Source organism: Mobula birostris, chromosome 9 (assembly GCF_030028105.1).
Source record: "Mobula birostris isolate sMobBir1 chromosome 9, sMobBir1.hap1, whole genome shotgun sequence".
Taxonomy (NCBI): Eukaryota; Metazoa; Chordata; class Chondrichthyes; order Myliobatiformes; family Myliobatidae; genus Mobula; species Mobula birostris.
In genome coordinates this window covers 52,400,542-52,419,807 of record NC_092378.1, presented here as the reverse complement: position 1 = coordinate 52,419,807, position 19,266 = coordinate 52,400,542, and the positions used below count along the sequence as shown (strand labels likewise).

Below are 19,266 nucleotides of genomic sequence, written 5' to 3'. Positions count from 1 at the left end.
ATGCCAACATTGCATTTGCCTTCTTTACCACAGATTCAACCTGTAAATTCACCCTCTGGGAGTCTTGCATAAGGACTCCAAAGTCCCTTTGGACCTCTGATGTTTGAACCTTCTCCCCATTTAGATAATAATCTGCATTATTGTTACTTTTACCAAAATGCATAATCATACATTTCCAAACACTGTATTCCATCTGCCACTTCTTGCCCAATTCCTGCTGAAATCGCATTGCTTCCTCAGTACTACCGACCTCTCCATCTATCTTCATATCTGCAAATTTTATCACAAAGCCATCAATTCCATTATCCAACTCATTGACAAACAATGTGAAAAGTAGCAGTCCCAATACTGACCCTGAGGAACACCACTAGTCACTGGTAGCTAACCAGAGAAGGCCCCCTTATTCCCACGCGCTGCCTCCTGCCTGTCAGCCATTCCTCTATCCATGCCAGTATCTTTCCTGTAACACCATAGGATTTTATCTTGTTAAGCTGCCTCACGTGTGGCACCTTATCAATGCCTTCTGAAAATCCAAGTAAATGACATCCACTGCCTCTCTGCTGTCCAGCCTGCTTGTAACTTCCTCGAACTCTGACAGCTTTATCAGGCAAATTTCCCTTTACAGAAACCATGTTGGCTTTGACTTATTTTATCGTTAAGTCTCCAAGTACCCTGAAACCCCATCCTTAATAATCAACTCTTTCCCAACCACTGAGGCGAACAACTGGCCTACATTTTCCTTTCTTTTGTCTTTCTCTACTCTTAAAGGGTGAAGTGATTCTGGGACCATGCCAGAATCAAATGATTCTTGAAGGATCATGACCAATGCATCTGTTATCTCTTCAGCAACCTCACTCAGGACTCAGGGATTTAGTCCATCTGGTCCACTTTAAGACCTTTGAATTTGTGTAGCACTTTTTCCTTTGTATTAGCAATGGTACTCACTCCTGTTCTCTGACACTCACGGACCTCTGGCACACTGCTAGTGTCTTCCACAGTGAAGACTGATGCAAAGTACCCATTAGGTTCATCTCCCATTTCTTTGTCCACCATTACTACCTCACCAGCATCACTTTCCAGTGGTCCAATATCAACTCTCACTTCCCCTTTGCTCTTCATATAAGTGAAAAATCTTTTAGCATCCTGCTTGATATTATTGGCTAGTCTGCCCTCATCTTTCATCTTTTCCCTTCTTATAACTTTGTTAGTTGCCTTCTGTTGGATTTTAAAAGCTTTCCAATCATCCACTTCCCACTCACTTTTGCTACCCTATATATGCCCTTTCCTTGGCTTTATGCAGTCCTTAACTTCCTTGTCAGTCACGGTTGCCTACCCCTGCCATTTGAGGACATCATCTTCTGTGGGAAGTATCTATCCTGTGCTTGTGAACTATTCCCAGAAACTTCACCCATCTCCACTCTGCCATCATCCCCACCAGTATCCTCCACCAATCCACCTGGGCAAGCTCGTCTCCTGTGCCTCTGTAATTCCCTTTATTCCATTGCGATACTGATACATGTGACTTGTGCTTCTCCCTCTCAAATTGCAATATGGATTCAATCATATTATGATCACTGCCTCCTAAGGGTTCCTTTACATTAAGTTCCTAATAAGATTTGGGTTATTACACAACACCCAATCTAAGATAGCCTTTTCCTGAGTAGGCTCAAGCACAAGCTGCTCTAAAAAGCCATCTTGTAAGCACTCAACAAATTCCCTCTCTTGAGATTCAACAGCAACCTGATTTTCCCAATCCCCTTGCACATTGATGTCCCCCATCACAACTGTGACTTAACCCTTATTATGCCTTTTCCAGCTCCCTTTGCAATCTCAACCCCACATCTTGGCTACTATTTGGAGGTCTATATATGAATCCCATATTGTTTTATTTACCCTTGCAGTTTTTTAACTCCACCAACAAAGATTCAACATTCTCTGACCCTATGTCAGTCACCTCTTTCTAAAGATGTAATTCCATCTCTTAACAACACAGTCACACCACCATTGACGCCTTCCTGTCTGTCCTTTCGATACAAAGTATATCCTTTGACGTTAAGCTCCCAACTATGACCTTCTTTCAGCCACGACACAGTGATGCCCATGATGTCATACCGCCTGATCTCTAATTTCACCACAAGCTCATCCACCTTATTCTGAATGCTACGCACATTTAAATACAGCACCTTCAGTCCTGTATTCTTCACCCTTTTGAATTTTGCCTCTGGGGTACGACTTAACTCTTTGCTCTGTCTGCATTTGTAGCCAGTCATTGGCTTGTCCTTCCTTACATTCATGTTACATTCATCATCTACTTGTAAATCTGCTGACTCATCCTCAGCTCTACATACAGCTTCTCATCCCCTGCCATATTAGTTTAAACCACTCCCAAGAGCTATAGTAAACCTGCCCACAAGAATATTGGTTCCCTTCGGATTCAAGTGCAACCCGTCCCTTTTATACAAGTCCCATCTGCCCCAGAAGAGGTCCCAATTATCAATAAATCTGAATTCCTGCCCCCTGCTCCAATTCTTCAGCCAAACATTTATCTGCCACCTCATTCTATTCCTATCCTCACTGTCACGTGGCACAGGCAGCAATCCCGAGATTACTACCCTTGAGGAATTGACTATTGTAAATTACCCTTACCATGTAGTTAGTGGGAGCTCCTTATTCACTAAACCATTTCTGAAAGCCTCTGTATTTTCAGTATCATAATTATAGAACATTTATAAAAGGCAATTCTGTTCAAATCAATCAACAAAAGAACTGTCCAGCTTAATCTCAGCTTCCTGCACTGAGCCCGTAGCCTTGCAGGTGGACAGCTCTTCAATTTCCATTTAACAGATGAGAATTTCTCTCTGGAGAGTGTCCCTACTCTCCTGAATGAAAATATTTTTCCTCCTCTCCTTTCCTTCTACCACTTAAAGTCTGATATTTGGCCCCATCTTTTAAGGGAATTAGGTCCTTCCTTTACTCTCTCAAGATTTCCCATTATTTTATACAGTTAAATCCTCCTCTTTTCTCTACCACATTTAATATCCACCCCTTCGCCCCATTTGTTGTACATTTCCTAGCTTTGCTGCATCTTCCTCAAAAAATCATGGTATACTTCTTTGGATTAATATTCTTCATCTCAGCCAACCAAAAGCTTTCCTTTTTTTGTCAACAAAATAGCCAATTTTTAATATTGTTTGCAAAACTCTCCTTAACAGTACAAGATTCAAGATTATTTCTCACATGGACATCAAACCATATAGTGAAATGCGTCATTTTGTGTTAAAAACCCAAGGGTGTGCTGGGAGCAGCCCACAAGAGGCACCACAGATTTCTGCACCAATATAGCATGCAGAACATCAGCGGCAACAGGCAAGCCCATTTCTCTCTCCCACCCATGCACATACACAGTCCTCCAACCTCAGGACAGGTTTCCAGCCTCTAGTGGACTCGGGCTTTCAGATATTGGGCTTTGACTTCCCCAGCTTGCAAAATCCAGACGATGACGATATCCAACAAGAGAAAATCCATCGATCACCTTCTGACATTCAGTGACATTAACATCACTGAATCCCTCACTGTCGATAACATGGGGCTACCAGTCACCAGAAAATGACCATATGCACAATGAGGCTGTAAGAGCACGTCAGAGACTGGGAATCCTGTGGCAAGCAATTCACTTCCTAACTCCCCAAAGCCCTTCTACTTTCCACAAGGAGTGTGATGGAATAGTTTGCTTGGACAAGTGCAGAATCAACAACCATCAAGAGTCTAGACAACATGCAGGCAGAACAGCTGCCTGACAGGCACCCCGTTCACAACCATTTGTTTACTCCACCATTGATATACAATTTGTACTGTCTACTGGATGCACTGCAGCAACTTCAGCAAGACTTATTAGCCGAATTATGGATATTTAAGGCAGAGGTTGATAGATTCTTGATTGGCCAGGGCACGAAGGAATACGGGGAGAAGGCAAGAGATTGGGGCTGGGAGCTATATTGGATCAGCCATGATGAAATGGCAGAGCAGACTTGATGGGCCAAATGGCCTAATTCTGCTCCTATATCTTATGGTCTTATGGACAGCACCTTACGAACCCACAGCTCCACCCATTGGATGGACGAGGGCCGCAAAAGCACGGGTCCATCACTTGAAAGTTGCCCTTCTAGACGCACACCAGCCAGACTGGAATATTGCCAGCCCTTCACCGTCACTGAGCCAAACTCTTGGAACAGTCTCTTTCTCACAGCATTGTGGATGTACCCACACCTTAAGGACTGCAGCAGTCCAAGGTGGCAGCTCCAATGCCACCTTCTCAAGGACAACTAGTGACGAGCAAATAAATGCTGGCTCAGACTGTAAAGCCCACATCCCTTGAATGAATTAAAAAAAAACATACATTTAGATCTAAAATCATTCATTCATATTACAAAAAGCAACAGATCATACTGAGGTAACACTTAGGTACAGCTTTCTAGACACAAGGCACCCATCCACCATCATCCTCAACTTCCTGCCACTGAGGTAACTGGATCCCATCTGTCCCCTACTTATGATCACAAGTTTTTTAAATTTATCTGACCAACCTTGCAAGTGTAAATTTACCAGAAATGCACATAAGACACCCTATCCTAATTAATCAATCCTGCTTCAACCTCAAAGATTTCAATCCTTGGTCACACACCGCTGTTCCTTAAATTCATGCCTGAACGGCCCTGACTTTTCAGGCTTTGCTTATTCACAGTAGTAACTGAATTTGTTAATACCTTTTCAGGATTCATTTATCCTTTCTATAAAAGAGGCACGCCAAGCTGCTTGCAAGATTTCAAATGTGGCAAGCTAATGCTTCACACACATAAAACATGCCATTGTGTTGCACAATCTTGGAGATCAGTGCTCACTTCTTCAGCAGTTCTTGTGACCAAACTGCTGCTGAATTGGGTTTTGACGACCTGAATATGACACTCACCTGAGGGAAGAGGGGCCTCTCATCCCTCTTCTTTTTCAGACAATCTGCCATTAACCGCTTCATTGCCTTTGGGCAGTTATTGCGCACCTTGCTGAGGTCAGGGGTGAGGTAACCTCTGCCAACCATGAAGATTATCTAAAAGACAAATCAGAAAGGTCAAGCATTACAAGCCAACAACTAGAAAATCTGAAAGATGAAGGGTTAAATCTGACGCAGTAGCAGGACTACGCAGCCCTCCCAACTCTGATTCAACACAGGAACTTGGCACAAAGCATATTTCAAGTACCTGATGTTTTACCTTAGACCAAATGGCAGAGAGTAGGCCACGTCACTCATGAATGGAGAAGTAGTACGATATGTTCAAAAAATTAAACTCTGGCATGCTGTGTATCCATACATTTTTGACTTGGGGCGAACTACCGAACATTTAAATGTAACTCATCATTCCATCCTTTACCACTCCTGTAACATTGACTGAAGATCTGAACCATTACTTCCCTGAGGTTAGGAAGAATGGTGCAGAAAGACACTGAAGAAACATTGAGCCTGCGAGCAGGATGCCAGTCTTGTCTCCTTTCTATGGTTTATCTCAGCGGCAGCGAGGAGTCCCCAAGGGGAAAAAATGCTGCAATGTTCCAGTGATAATTAACTAACTGCTGCACTAAAAAATTTGGAATCAACTCAGCAACATGTGATTTTTGTATCAACGATTACCTTGTTGGATGACGAGACACAGAATAAATCTGTTCACTGCTGGTGCTATTTGTATAGATTCTCTCTTATCACGATAGTACGCACGCACAATATGGATGAGTTCAGAAAGGTGCAGTACTGGATGGCCACGGAGAAAAGTTTGCAAAGCTAAACTACGGATTATGCTAAGAAAAACTGATTATTACAGATGCCCAGTGGACAACATTTTAACTAGTTGCGTTACCACCTGGTATGGAGGTGTCAATGCACAGGTTCGAAAGAGGCTGCACAGGGTTGCAGGCTCAGGCAGCTCCAACATGGGCACAGCCCTTCCCATCATCAAGGACCCTCGCCTGGTCTCACCTATCATTTGCCAGCTTATACTCCTTAACCGCCCCCCGCCCCAAATCTCTTAATTCTGGCTTCTTCCCCCTTCCTTTCCAGTTCTGAAGGGTTTTGACTCAAAACATCAACTATTTATCCCTCTGCGTGGACGCTGCCTGACCTAAGTTTCTCCAGCATTTTGTGGATTTCCATCATCTGCAGGATCTCTTGTGTTTATGTTTCTGATCATAAGCCTGATTCTGAAAAGATGCAAGTGATGCAGTAAGGAATACTCTGGAGCCTGAGGAGGAAGCACAGCAATGCAACCAGTGCTGACTCCACTCTGTTCCAAAACAGAACCACCCAGGACACAACTACCACCAGAGAGGAGATACAGGAACCCAAAGACACACACCTGTTTTAGGACCAGCCTCTACCCCTCCAACATCAGATTTCTGAATGGGCAATGAACCCATGGGCACTACCTCACTATATTTTCTCACTTCTTGCACGACTTGATTAATTTTCTAATTAATTACAATTAATTAGAAAATTAATCTAGAATTACAATTTATAGTATATCTTTATGTATTTTAAAGAATAACCACGAAGTAAAACTGGAACACAAGTCCTGGAGACGGTCTAAAATTAAAGGCTGACCTTTCCAGGAGAGTTAAGAAACATGTTTATTTCCATAGATACAAGTTGGGAATACTTCAGCAGCCAGCAATGCTGGGTCAGTCAGCAGTCTCAGGACAGAAATGAGGAAACTTAAATATTCAGGATTATGGATGGTTACAAGCAGCCATGAAGGTACTGAAAAGTGAACAGACGTGAGGGTATAAATGACCTACAGATGTAGCAGTTGGATCTTTGCTTGATGTCTCCTGTCACTCTGCCAACTTTAAATCCATCTGCATATTTTGCTTTCTAATCTGAGAGGTTCAGCTTTAGCTACTATTTCTCTACAAGGGTTTTTGTCAGATCTATTGCAGAATTCCATACAAATTATTTCCTTAGATATTCCCCGATCAATAATTTAGTCAATTTTTCAAAATTTTCAAATGGTTTACACAGTCCCACTGAACTGTTCCCACCATGTCCTATTAATGCTTCCACTATGCTGTACTGGCTAGCATTTACAAGGAAAGCACAGCATGGTTAAAATGCAATTTATAGGATAGCTTTGTCGAATCCATGCCTTGGGAGTGTCTGATGCCTTCACTGGGTAATGGCTGCTAATACTTTCACAATGATGAGCACATAAGTAAAACCAGCCAAAATAATAGACTTTTGTAGCACTTTACTCACCTGATCACGGTTATTAATGTTTGAATACGGTAACTGTCCACTCATTAACTCGTATAGAACCACCCCAAAGGCATAGACATCAGACTGGAAACTGTAAGGGTTCTTATCTTGCATTCGGATCACCTCAGGGGCCTAAGAGAAAGCAGAGGTTTGGTCAGTGACTAATACTTCAGACTTACTGGTGAGAATTGTAGGACCGTAGGATAAGGGTGGTCAGTGTGAGATACCAAGCCCATAAAGAGCATGTCTCCTGGACCATAAAGACATCTATCCAAACTGAAAATGATATGCTGTGTGCTGTAGCATCTAGATGTGCTCCCCTAGGTGTAAGTGCTTGCTGGAACTGGTAGATAGCAAAATAACATTAGACAGAACAAGACCATGAAACCAAACTGTAAAAGGTGCTGAAAGTTAGGCTGTAATGTCTAAACTCATTGTGAATACTGCAGCAAGTGAAATGGATTCATCCTGCACAAACTGTCAGATTTATCCCTTTCTATGAAGGGGCATTGGAAATATTCATTCCATCTAAGGTCTGTGCCTTATTGTACATTGTTAAGAATTGTTACCATCCACTTAAAGTTCAGCATGTCAAAGTACGAGGGGTGATTGATAAGTTTGTGGCCTAAGGTAGAAGGAGATGAGTTATTAACTTCAAACTTTCTGCATTTTCACTCAAAGAGTTGAACTGCACGTGCATGTAACGAGAGCTGTACAACTCATCTTCTTCTACCTTAGGTCACAAACTTATCAATCACCCCTGCCGTGGACCACCTGGATGTCCAAGACGCTCTCGTTAAATACATGTGCAGTTCAACTCTTAGACCATAAGACCATAAGACAAAGGAGCAGAAGTAGGCCATTCGGCCCATCGAGTCTGCTCCGCCATTTTATCATGAGCTGATCCATTTTATCCTATTTAGTCCCACTGCCCCGCCTTCTCACCATAACCTTTGATGCCCTGGCTACTCAGATACCTATCAATCTCTGCCTTAAATACACCCAATGACTTGGCCTCCACTGCTGCCCGTGGCAACAAATTCCATAGATTCACCACCCTCTGACTAAAAAAATTTCTGTTCTGAAAGGGCACCCTTCAATCCTGAAGTCATGCCCTCTCGTACTAGACTCCCCCATCATGGAAAACAACTTTGCCACATCCACCCTGTCCATTCCTTTTAACATTCGAAATGTTTCTATGAGGTCTCCCCTCATTCTTCTAAACTCCAAGGAATACAGTCCAAGAGCGGACAAACGTTCCTTATATGTTAACCCTCTCATTCCCAGAGTCATTCTAGTGAATCTTCTCTGTACCCTCTCCAACGTCAGCACATCCTTTCTTAAATAAGGAGACCAAAACTGCCCACAATACTCCAAGTGAGGTCTCACCAGCGCCTTATAGAGCCTCAACATCACATCCCTGCTCCAATACTCTATTCCTCTAGAAATGAATGCCAACATTGCATTCGCCTTCTTCACTACTGACTCAACCTGGAGGTTAACTTTAAGGGAATCCTGTACAAGGACTCCCAAGTCCTGTTGCATGTCAGAACTTTGAATTCTTTCCTCATTTAAATAATAGTCTGCCCGTTTACTTTTTCTGCCAAAGTGCATAACCATACACTTTCCAACATTGTACTTCATTTGCCATTTCTCTGCCCATTCTTCCAATCTATCCAAGTCTCTCTGCAGACTCTCCGTTTCCTCAGCACTACCAGCCCCTCCACCTATCTTCGTATCGTCAGCAAACTTAGCCACAAAGCCATCTATTCCATAATCCAAATCGTTGATGTACAATGTAAAAAGAAGCGGCCCCAACACTGATCCCTATGGAACACCACTGGTAACCGGCAGCCAACCAGAATAGGATCCCTTTATTCCCACTCTCTGTTTCCTGCCAATCAGCCAAAGCTCTATCCATGTATGTAACTTTCCTGTAATTCCATGGGCTCTTATCTTGTTAAGTAGCCTCATGTGTGGCACCTTGTCAAAGGCCTTCTGAAAATCCAAATATACAACATCCACTGCATCTCCCTTGTCTAGCCTACTGGTAATTTCCTCAAAAAATTGTAATAGGTTTGTCAGGCAGGATTTTCCTTTAAGGAATCCATGCTGAGTTCTGCCTATCTTGTCATATGCCTCCAGGTACTCTGTAACCTCATCCTTGACAATCGACTCCAACAACTTCCCAACCACCGACGTCAAGCTAACAGGTCTATAATTTCCTTTTTGCTTCCTTGCCCCCTTCTTAAATAGCGGAGTGACATTTGCAATCTTCCAGTCTTCCGGAACCATGCCAGAATCTATCGACTTTTGAAAGATCATCGCTAATGCCTCCGCAATCTCCACAGCTACTTCCTTCAGAACACGAGGGTGCATTCCATCTGGTCCAGGAGATTTATCGACCTTTAGCCTATTCAGTTTCCTGAGTACTTTCTCTGTCGTAATTGTGACTGCGCACACTTCTCTTCCCTGCCACCCTTGAGTGTCCGGTATCCTGCTGTCTTCCTCAGTGAAGACTGATGCAAAATACTTGTTCAGTTCCTCTGCCATCTCATCTCCCATTACAATTTCTCCAGTATCATTTTTTATCGGTCCTATATCTACTCTCACCTGTCTTTTACTCTTTATATACTTGAAAAAGCTTTTAGTATCCTCTTTGATATTATTTGCTAGTTTCCTTTCATAGTTAATCTTTTCTCTCTTAATGACCTTCTTGGTTTCCTTTTGTAAGGTTTTAAAAACTTCCCAATCCTCTGTCTTCCTACTAATTTTTGCTTCCTTGTATGCCCTCTCCTTTGCTTTAACTTTGGCTTTGACTTCTCTTGTCAACCACGGTTGCATCCTTTTTCCACTCGAAAATTTCTTCTTTTTTGGAATATACCTGTCTTGCACATTCCTCATTTCTCGCATAAACTCCAGCCACTGCTGCTCTGCCGTCTTTCCCGCCAGTGTCTCTTTCCAGTCAACTTTGGCCAGTTCCTCTCTCATGCCACTGTAATTTCCTTTACTCCACTGAAACACTGACACATCAGATTTTGGCTTCTCTTTTTCTAATTTCACAGTGAACTCAATCATGTCATGATCACTGCCTCCTAAGGGTTCCTTCGTCTCAATCTCTCCAATCACCTCTGGTTCATTACACAATGCCCAATCCAGTACAGCTGATCCCCTAGTGGGCTCAACAACAAGCTGTTCTAAAAAGCCATCTCGCAGACATTCTACAAATTCTCTCTCTTGAGATCCAGTGCCGACCTGATTTTTCCAATCTACTCGCATGTTAAAATCCCCCACAATTATCATAACACTGCCCTTCTGACAAGCCTTTTCTATTTCCAGTTGTAATTTGTAGTCCACATCCCTGCAGCTGTTTGGAGGCCTATAAATAACTGCCATCAGGGTCCTTTTACCCCTGCTATTCCTTAGCTCAACCCATAAAGATTCTGCACCTTCTGATCCTATATCACCTCTTTCTAATGATTTAATATCATTTCTTACCAATAAAGCCACGCCTCCCCCTCTGCCTACCTTCCTATCCTTCCGATACACCGTGTATCCTTGGACGTTCAGCTCCCAGAGACATGCATCCTTTAGCCAGGTCTCAGAGTTTGAAGTTAATAACTCATCTCCTTCTACCTTAGGCCATGAACTTATCAATCATCCCTGCTGTGGACCACTTCTACAAAGAAGGGATCCGTATGCTCCACGACCGTTGGACTAAGTGTGTAAATGTAGGAGGGGCCTATGTTGAAAAATAAATGTGCTTGGTTTTCTAAAATTGACTCCTTCTACCTTAGGCCACGAACTTATCAATCACCCCCTCATAAGCAAACCTTCAATTGAAACATTAATTTAAACTGAGACATCTAATATTTATGTGGCACTGCTGTGGATTGTCAGTTCTGCAGCCTCACAGCTCCTCAGACTAGGTTTGATTTTCACCTTGTTGGGAATGCAAAAGGAAAATCGCAATTAGTCGCCAAGGACATGGCTGTACTCTGTGACAAATAACATACTGATGAAAAGTTACTGACCTTAAACAGTAGAGATCAGAGGGGGAGCAGTGAGAGGAAACTTAAGCAATTGTTTCTCCTTCCATATATGCTGTCTGATCTACTGAGTACCTCTGCCATTTTCTATATTAGAACATAACAGCACAGTATAGGCCCTTTGAAGTTGTGGCGGCCCTTTAACCTATTCCAAGATCAATCTGACCCTTCCCTCCTATATACCATCCATTTTTTTTTACATCCATGTGCCACGGCGGGAGGAGGCGATAGCGCGCCGCGCGCACGCAGCTCTCCAGTGAAAATGATATTGTATCCGCTAAATAGGGGCCGTGGACAATTCTGATTTGATGGAGACAGACGGGAAAGCACAGAGGAACATCTGGAGAAATTTCTGAAATGCCAGTTCGCTACCATTGTTACTGCGTAATTGAGAATCTTCCGGAGGGAAGGCCTCAAAATCCTCGGCTTTGCCTGCTGCTGGTGACCGAGACTGAGGTCGAATCGTTCGGATAGAGATGGTGCTCGGTACTCGGTGTCAGAGGGCTGATCGGAGGCTCAAAGTTTTCCGACGACTCAGAGTCGGACTGTGGTTGGGCATGGCAGGGAGAGTTTTTCTTCCTTCTCCCGTCCGCGTGAGATGTGGGACATCGAGAGACTTTGAACTTTTTTACTGTGCCATGGACTGTTCTTCATCAAGTTATGGTATTGTTGCACTGTTGTAACTATATGTTATAATTATGTGGTTTTGTTAGTTTTTTCAGTCTTGGTCCGTCCTGTGTTTTGTGATATCACACCAGAGGAATATTGTATCATTTCTTAATGCATGCATTACTAAATGACAATAAAAGAGGACTGCGTGTCCTCATCTAAATGTGGTGCTCCTACCACCACCCTTGGTAGCGTACTTCACTATGTGTTAAAAAACTACCTCTGGTATCCCCCTATACTTTCCTCCAAACACCTTAAAGTTATGCCCTGTTGTATTTGCCATTTTTGCCTTAGAAAAATAGATGTTGGCTGCCAACCCAATCTATGCCTCTTATCTTGTATACCTCTATCAAAGCACCCCTCATCCTCCTTTGCTCCAAAGAGAAAAGCCCTAGCTCAGCCAACCTTTCTGCATAAGACATGCTCTCCAATCAAGGCAGCATCCTGGTAAATCTCTTCTGCACCCTCTCTAAAGCTTCCACATCCTTCCTACAATGAGTGGACCAGAACCAAACACGTAAGTATGGTCTAACCAGAGTTTTATAGAGGTGCAACATTGTCTCACGACTCTTGAACTCAATTCTCCAAGTAATGAAAGCTAACACACCATATGTTTTTTTTAAAAACAACCCTATCAACTTGCACTACAACTTATTTACTCTTCCTGTCTCTGGTGTCCACCACCCACCCCACCCCAAGATATTTACTCCAAGCTTGTAGACAATTTAGTCTGAAGAATGAGATGATGAAGACCATTACTAGACAGGCTCTGCCTCACCAGGGAATGAAAAAATGTATAGGGTTCCAGCTCATTATAACAATGGTAATGCCTCTCGATTCTGTGCTCTGGATTTAACCACTTGCCCTGGAAATTTTGAGTGTTAGCATAGGAGAACCATGCACATTGAAATCACCTTAAATCTAGTCCAATCCTTTCATTCTTTGAAGGTCAGTAGCCTAAGAGGTATCAGCATTCTGATCCCTCATTGAAGATTAATTGTGGAAGAATCAGGTACTGTTCCTTAAGCTGAACTTTATAGATGGAATTGTTACATCATAATTGATACCAGAACCTGCTGCCTAATTATTTACTCCTTTCCTAAGCCTGTCATCATCTAGGATAGAACGAAGAACAAGTCTGGGACAATCTGATTAGCACTGGCCAATGTTACAAGAGTACTTAAATTATCATTTAAAATTTTGTAATCAATGTTCCCAAATCTGATTACCTGTTAAAATGTCTCCACCACCCAAACACTGGTATAAACCTCAGCTTATTAGAAAATTCTTTCAGGATGCTGAAGAAAAATGAAAGCACAAAAAGACTCCTGACATGAATTAGCTGTTCACTTCTAAATTTTAAAAAAATAGAAAAGCAATGGAGCATATTCTGACTACTTCTTTGGTGAGATAAAGCAAAATGATTTCCTCATGAGACCATCCTGAAAATGTGGATTTACTTCAGAACAGCAACCAGAGAACTTCTGATGCTCTGCATAAAATGCAGAAGGTCTCGACTCATGATTACATGCGTTCTTCTCCTGCTCATCCTACGTTCCAAGGTAGACAGTCCATTGCTAAGACAGCCCCAAGGGCAAACAAGTTCCAGACATGGCCTTGTGTCCCGATCAGATCACATGCTAGGCCACAATGAGTCAACAACAACCCAATTCTACTTGAAAAGCCCTGGTTATAGACCAAGGAGCTTTGAGAACTGCTTGCCTATCTCAGTACTCTCAAGGTAGCTTGCTATTTGCAAGGCATTTTCACTGTTCATAGTTTGAACTGCAAAGGGATAGCCCTTCCCTTTCCCACTTTTCCAAGTGCCATGTTGAACCTTGAAGTGCAAAGAGTTTCAAACAACCAGCAGGGTTTCACTGTTGTCTAGGTTTGGAAGTGGAAGATTTTAATTTGCCAACAATTCTGTGAAAAAAATCCTGACAATAGTAAGAGCTTGACAGATAAAACACAAGCACAAAAGAAACAGAAGTAGGAACTGGCTACAGGTCGTCTTGAGCCTGTCGCCTGGTCTACGTTTTTCTGATCGTACCTCGGCTCTATTTCTCTTTCCTAATCCTACCACCTTTGATATCCCTCCCAATAAGCCAGAAAACCTGCCCACTTCAACCTTGAGTACGGTCAATTAATTTGCTTCCAGAGGGCTCTGGAATAATCCATTCCCAAGATCATTAAGAACTTTCTCCTCAAGTGGGCAACGATTATTCTGAAATCCTGGCTAGTACCCGAGTCTTACTGACAACCCAAAAGCATTTACTTTCAGACTCCATGGGCCAAGGGGGGTGGGGAAGGTGACCTTGCCAGAATTTTTTAAACAGAGAATGGTGGTTGGGTGGGTGGAATGCCATGTAAGTAAAGGGGATTCAGAAACAATTTGAAAGTTTGCTTGTTTGAATGTATATCTTATTAAACATATTTGCTGTTTGTGTTCAGGTACCAGTAACCACTCGGTTCAGAGCTGAATGCTGTCAATCTTTTGTAGTCGTGTCTTATTTTCTTAGATATAGCCAGTTCTCTGTTATTTTTAGGGATTGTGTATTATTTTGGAAGGGATTTTAAATTACAGAGACCAAACATTATTTAAAGTGCATGCCTGTACACAAAAGATATTACCTGGAACCATAGGTTACAAAATTTGGATTTGAATAAATTGACCTTCCCAAAGCAAAATACGAGGGGTAATTGATAAGTTCATGGCCTAAGGTAGGAGGAGTCAATTTTAGAAAAGCCAGCACATTTATTTTTCAAGGTAGTCCCCTCCTACATTTACACACTTAGTCCAGCGGTCGTGGAGCATATGGATCCCTCCTTTATAGAATTCGGCACCTTGGACCTCCAGAAAGTGGTCCGCAGTAGGGGTGATTGATAAGTTTGTGGCCTAAGGTAGAAGGAAATGAGTTATTAACTTCAAATGTTCTGCATAATCACTCAGCGTTGAATTGCTTGTGCACGTAACGAGAGCTGTATAACTCCTCTCCTTCTACCTTAGGTCACGAACTTATCAATCACCCCTGCTGTGGACCACTTTCTGGAGGTCCAACACGCTAACTTCTATAAAGAAGGGATCCGTATGCTCCACGACCGCTGGACTACATGTGTAAATGTAGGAAAAATAAATGTGCCAGGTTTTCTAAAATCGACTCCTTCTACCTTAGGCCACGAACTTATCAATCACCCCTCATAGGTTTCAAGCAGTTTAAATTACAATGAATAATGGCAATTATTTTTCTCCCACTTTTTATCAATTCCCTAAAGTAACAAAGGATCCTGAAAAAAAGAAATGATCATGTAATTTATTGACTTTTATTAATCAACACATGCACTCTTTGTTCTTCCTCATTTTAGTAAGTTAATATACTCATCTGAATTAAAGCAAGAATAAATCAGGAGCAGAATTCCACAAAGGTCATGTGCAATGCTGAACAATACCATAAATGATACTGTGATCTCTAATACCAGTTTCAAAACTCCTTGTACAAAAAATGTTTTGAAATCCACCCATTTCAAAGTAAATTTATTATCAAAGATATATACATCACCATATACAACCCTGAGGTACATTTTCTTGCGGGTATATCCAGTAAATCCAATAACTATAATAGAATCAATGGAAGACCACACCAACTGGCACAAATGAGTGTGCAAATGACAACAAACTGTTCAAATACAAAAAGAAAGAAATAATAATAAATAAGCAATAATTATGAAGCACATGAGATAAGAGTTCTTGAAAGTGAATCCATAGATAGTGGGAACATTTCAATAATCAGTGCCTTGGTCTTGCTGACATTGACTAAGAGATTGTCGTGGCAACACTGGGCCAGATTTTCAATCTCCCTCCTACATGCTGATTTGTCACCATCTTTGATTCGGCCTGTGACAGTGGTGTTGTCAGCAAACTTGAATGTGGTATTGAAGCTGTGCTTAGCCACACAGTTATAAGTGTAAAGCAAGTAGAGCAGGGCTAAGCACATAGCCCTGTAGAGCACGTGTGCTGTTGAAGATTGTGGAGGAAATATTGTCGCCAATCCGAACTGTCTGGGGTCTGCAAGAGAGGAAATCAAGGATCAAGTTGAATAAGGGGGTATTGAGGCCAAGGTCTCGAACATTATTGAGTAGTTTTGAGGGGGTGATAGTATTGAATTCCAAGCCGTAGTTGACAAAGAGTATCCTGATGTGTCCATCTTTGCTGTCCAGATGTTCCAGGGTTGAGCGAAGAGCCAATGAAATGGCATCTACTGTGGACCTGTTGTGCCAGTAGACAAACTGGAATGGATCCAAGTTGCTTCTCCATCAGGTGTTGATACAGTGGTACTAGAAAGTTTGTTAACCTTGTTGAATTTTCTCTATTTCTGCATAAATATGACCTAAAATGTGAGCAGATCTTCACACAAGTACTAAAACTAGATCAGGAGAGCTGAATTAAATAAATAACACAAAAAACATAATACTTGTTCATTTATTTATTGAGAAAAAATATCCAATATCACATGCACTTGTTGGAAAAAGTATGTGAACCTCTGGGGTAATGTCTTCTACAAAGGCTATTTAGAGTCGGGTGTTCCAATCAATGAGATGAGATTGGAGGTGTGGGTTCAAAAGGTGCCCTGCCCTAGAGAAAAGACACACAAAGTCAGGTTACTGACAGAGCCTGCTCTTCTCAAAAAAGATCTGGTTATGTGTGCCATACCTTAATCAAAACAACTTTCAGAGGACCTCAGAAAAATTGTGGAGATGCATCCAGCTGCAAAAGGCTATAAAAGCATTTCTAAAGACCTGTGTGTTCATCAGTCCACAATAAGAGAGATTGTCTACAAATGGAGGAATTTCAGTTTGTTGCTACTCTCCCTAGGAGTGGACATCCTGCAAAGATCACACCAAGAGCACAAAGTGCAATGCTGAAGAAGGTGAAAAAGAGCCCAAAGGTAACAGCAAAAGACCTGCAGAAATCTCTAGAACTTGCTAAAGTTTCTGTTCATGTGTCCACTATAAGAAAAAACACTGAAGAAGAATGGTGTTCATGGAAGGACATCAGGAAGAAACAACTGCTCTCCATAAAAAAAAACATTGCTGCACATCTCAAGTTTGCAAAAGACCACCTGGATATTCTGCAATGCTTCTGGAAATGTTCTGTGGACAGATGAGACAAAAGTTGAAGTTATTGGCAGAATTCACATTGCTATGTTTGTAGGAAAAGGACACTGCACACCAACACCAAAACCTCATCTCAACTATGAATCACAGTGGAAGGAACTTCATAGCTTGGGGCTGCTTTGCTGCCTCAGGGCTTGGACAGCTTGCAATTACTGAAGGAACAAGGAATTCAAAATTGTATCAAGACATTTTATAGGAGAATGTCAGGGTAGCAGTCCGTCACCTGAAGCTTAATAGAAGTTGGATAATGGAACAAGACAATGATCTGAAAGACAAGAGTAAATCAACAACAGAATCGTTTTAAAAAAAAGAAAATTTATGTTTTGGAATGGCCAAGTCAAAGTCCTGACCTTAATCCTATAGAAATTTTGTAGAAGGACGTGAAACAAGCAGTTCATGCAAGGAAGTCCACCAACATCTCAAAGTTGAAGCAGTTTTGTAAGGAGGAATGGCCTACGAACAGTCGCCGGAAATATTTGTTTGAAGTTATTGCTCTACCCAGGTGGGGGGGTGGGGGGGGGGGGTGGTCACACCAGTTACTGAAAGTAAAAGAAAGTAAAAGTTCACATACTTTCCCCAACAAATACATATAACATTGGATCATTTTTCTCAATAAATAAATGTACAAGTATAATGTTTTTGTGTTATTTATTTAATTGGGTTCTCTTTATATAGTTTTAGGACTTCAGTGAAGATCTGATTCTACAGGGTTCACAAGCTTTCTAACACCACTGTATGTTTCATCACCAACCTTTCAAAACACTTCATCACTATGGATGTAAGTGCTACTGGACAACAGTCATTGAGGCTGGTTACCACATCCATAGGCACCAGTACAATTGAAGCCTGCTTTAAGCAGGTGGGTACCTCAGACTGCCAAAGTGAGAGGTTAGAGATTTTAGTGAACACTCTAGCCAACTGATCAGCACAAGTCTTAGATACTTGACCACTACCCCATCTGGGCTAGATGCTTTAGCCCAGATGGGGTAGTGGTCAAGTACCCCATCACCCTCCAGAAGGATGTTCTCACGTAGGCCTCGAAGACTGAAGTCACAGGGTCATCGGGGCTGTGGGAGTTGGTGAAACTTCCTCTGTGTTTTGATGGTTAAAGTAAGCATCGAAGGCATTGAGCTCATCTGGAAGTACTGTTGTCGCCTATGTTGCTCAATTTTACTTTATAAGAGATGATAGCATCCAAGCTCTGCCACAAATGACGATCATCCTTCATTGATTCCAGTTTAGTCGGGAATTGCCACTTCACCCATGAAATGGCTTTCCGGATATCATACCTGGATCTCCTAACCTTGTTGGTCACCAGACTTGAATGCCTCTGATCTGGCCCTCAGCCAACTGCGGATCTCATGGATCATCCAGGGCTTCTGGTTGGGGTTGGGGAAGGCATCGAATGAAACTTACACCTCCACCTTTATCCTTCTCCAAATCAGCAGTCTGGTCCATCCTGTGCATCAAGTAGTCTTCAGGTCTGATCGTCGAATCTAGCAGGCTGGGAGTAAGCCATGTCTCAGTAAAACACAGGAAATAACAATTTATCATTTCCCTCCAAAACAGCAATCTTGCCCTCAGGTCCTCAGTCTTGTTCTTCAGCAACTATTTGCTAATGATGCTGGGAATAGGGGGCCTCATTCCTCTGCATTTCAGTCCGGCCTGGAGTCACCCCACCTCTTCCTTGCATCCAGCCATGGCAACGAATTTTTGTCCACTTAAATCCGTACCCACTTGCATGAGAGTTAAGTCCGCTGAGCCCTTCTGAAGATCGTGAAATTAAGTCAATTTAAAGTACATTGCTTAAAGGGAAATTACATGCTGCAGATTGCCGTAAGAGTAATTCAAAAGAGACATATTTATAAGTATTGTATGTAGAATATACACTGCTATTCTGTTCTTGTTCTATATGCTCTCCTGTAAGACCCTTGTTTAGAAGTAAATACGTCCTTACAAACTGTGTCATGTTTGTATTGCATATAAATTTGGCCATTATGCATATGGTCTCTTGAACCAAGTTGTAAACAAAATCTAATTAAAACTAGATTTGACTGAACTGGAAACTTAAATATATATTGT

The 19,266-nt window shown here is 42.0% G+C and overlaps 1 protein-coding gene across 3 annotated transcripts in view; it reads right to left on the bottom strand.

Moving 5' to 3' along the window:
• Positions 1–19,266, bottom strand: part of braf (B-Raf proto-oncogene, serine/threonine kinase) — a 124,417-nt gene that overhangs the window by 12,674 nt on the left and 92,477 nt on the right. For all 3 annotated transcript variants that reach the window (XM_072268046.1, XM_072268047.1, XM_072268048.1), the window contains 2 exons: positions 7,295–7,426; positions 4,967–5,101 (listed from right to left, as the gene is read on the bottom strand). In XM_072268046.1, the coding sequence (XP_072124147.1) occupies positions 4,967–5,101; positions 7,295–7,426 (267 nt within the window). The remainder of the gene's footprint in view (positions 1–4,966; positions 5,102–7,294; positions 7,427–19,266) is intronic.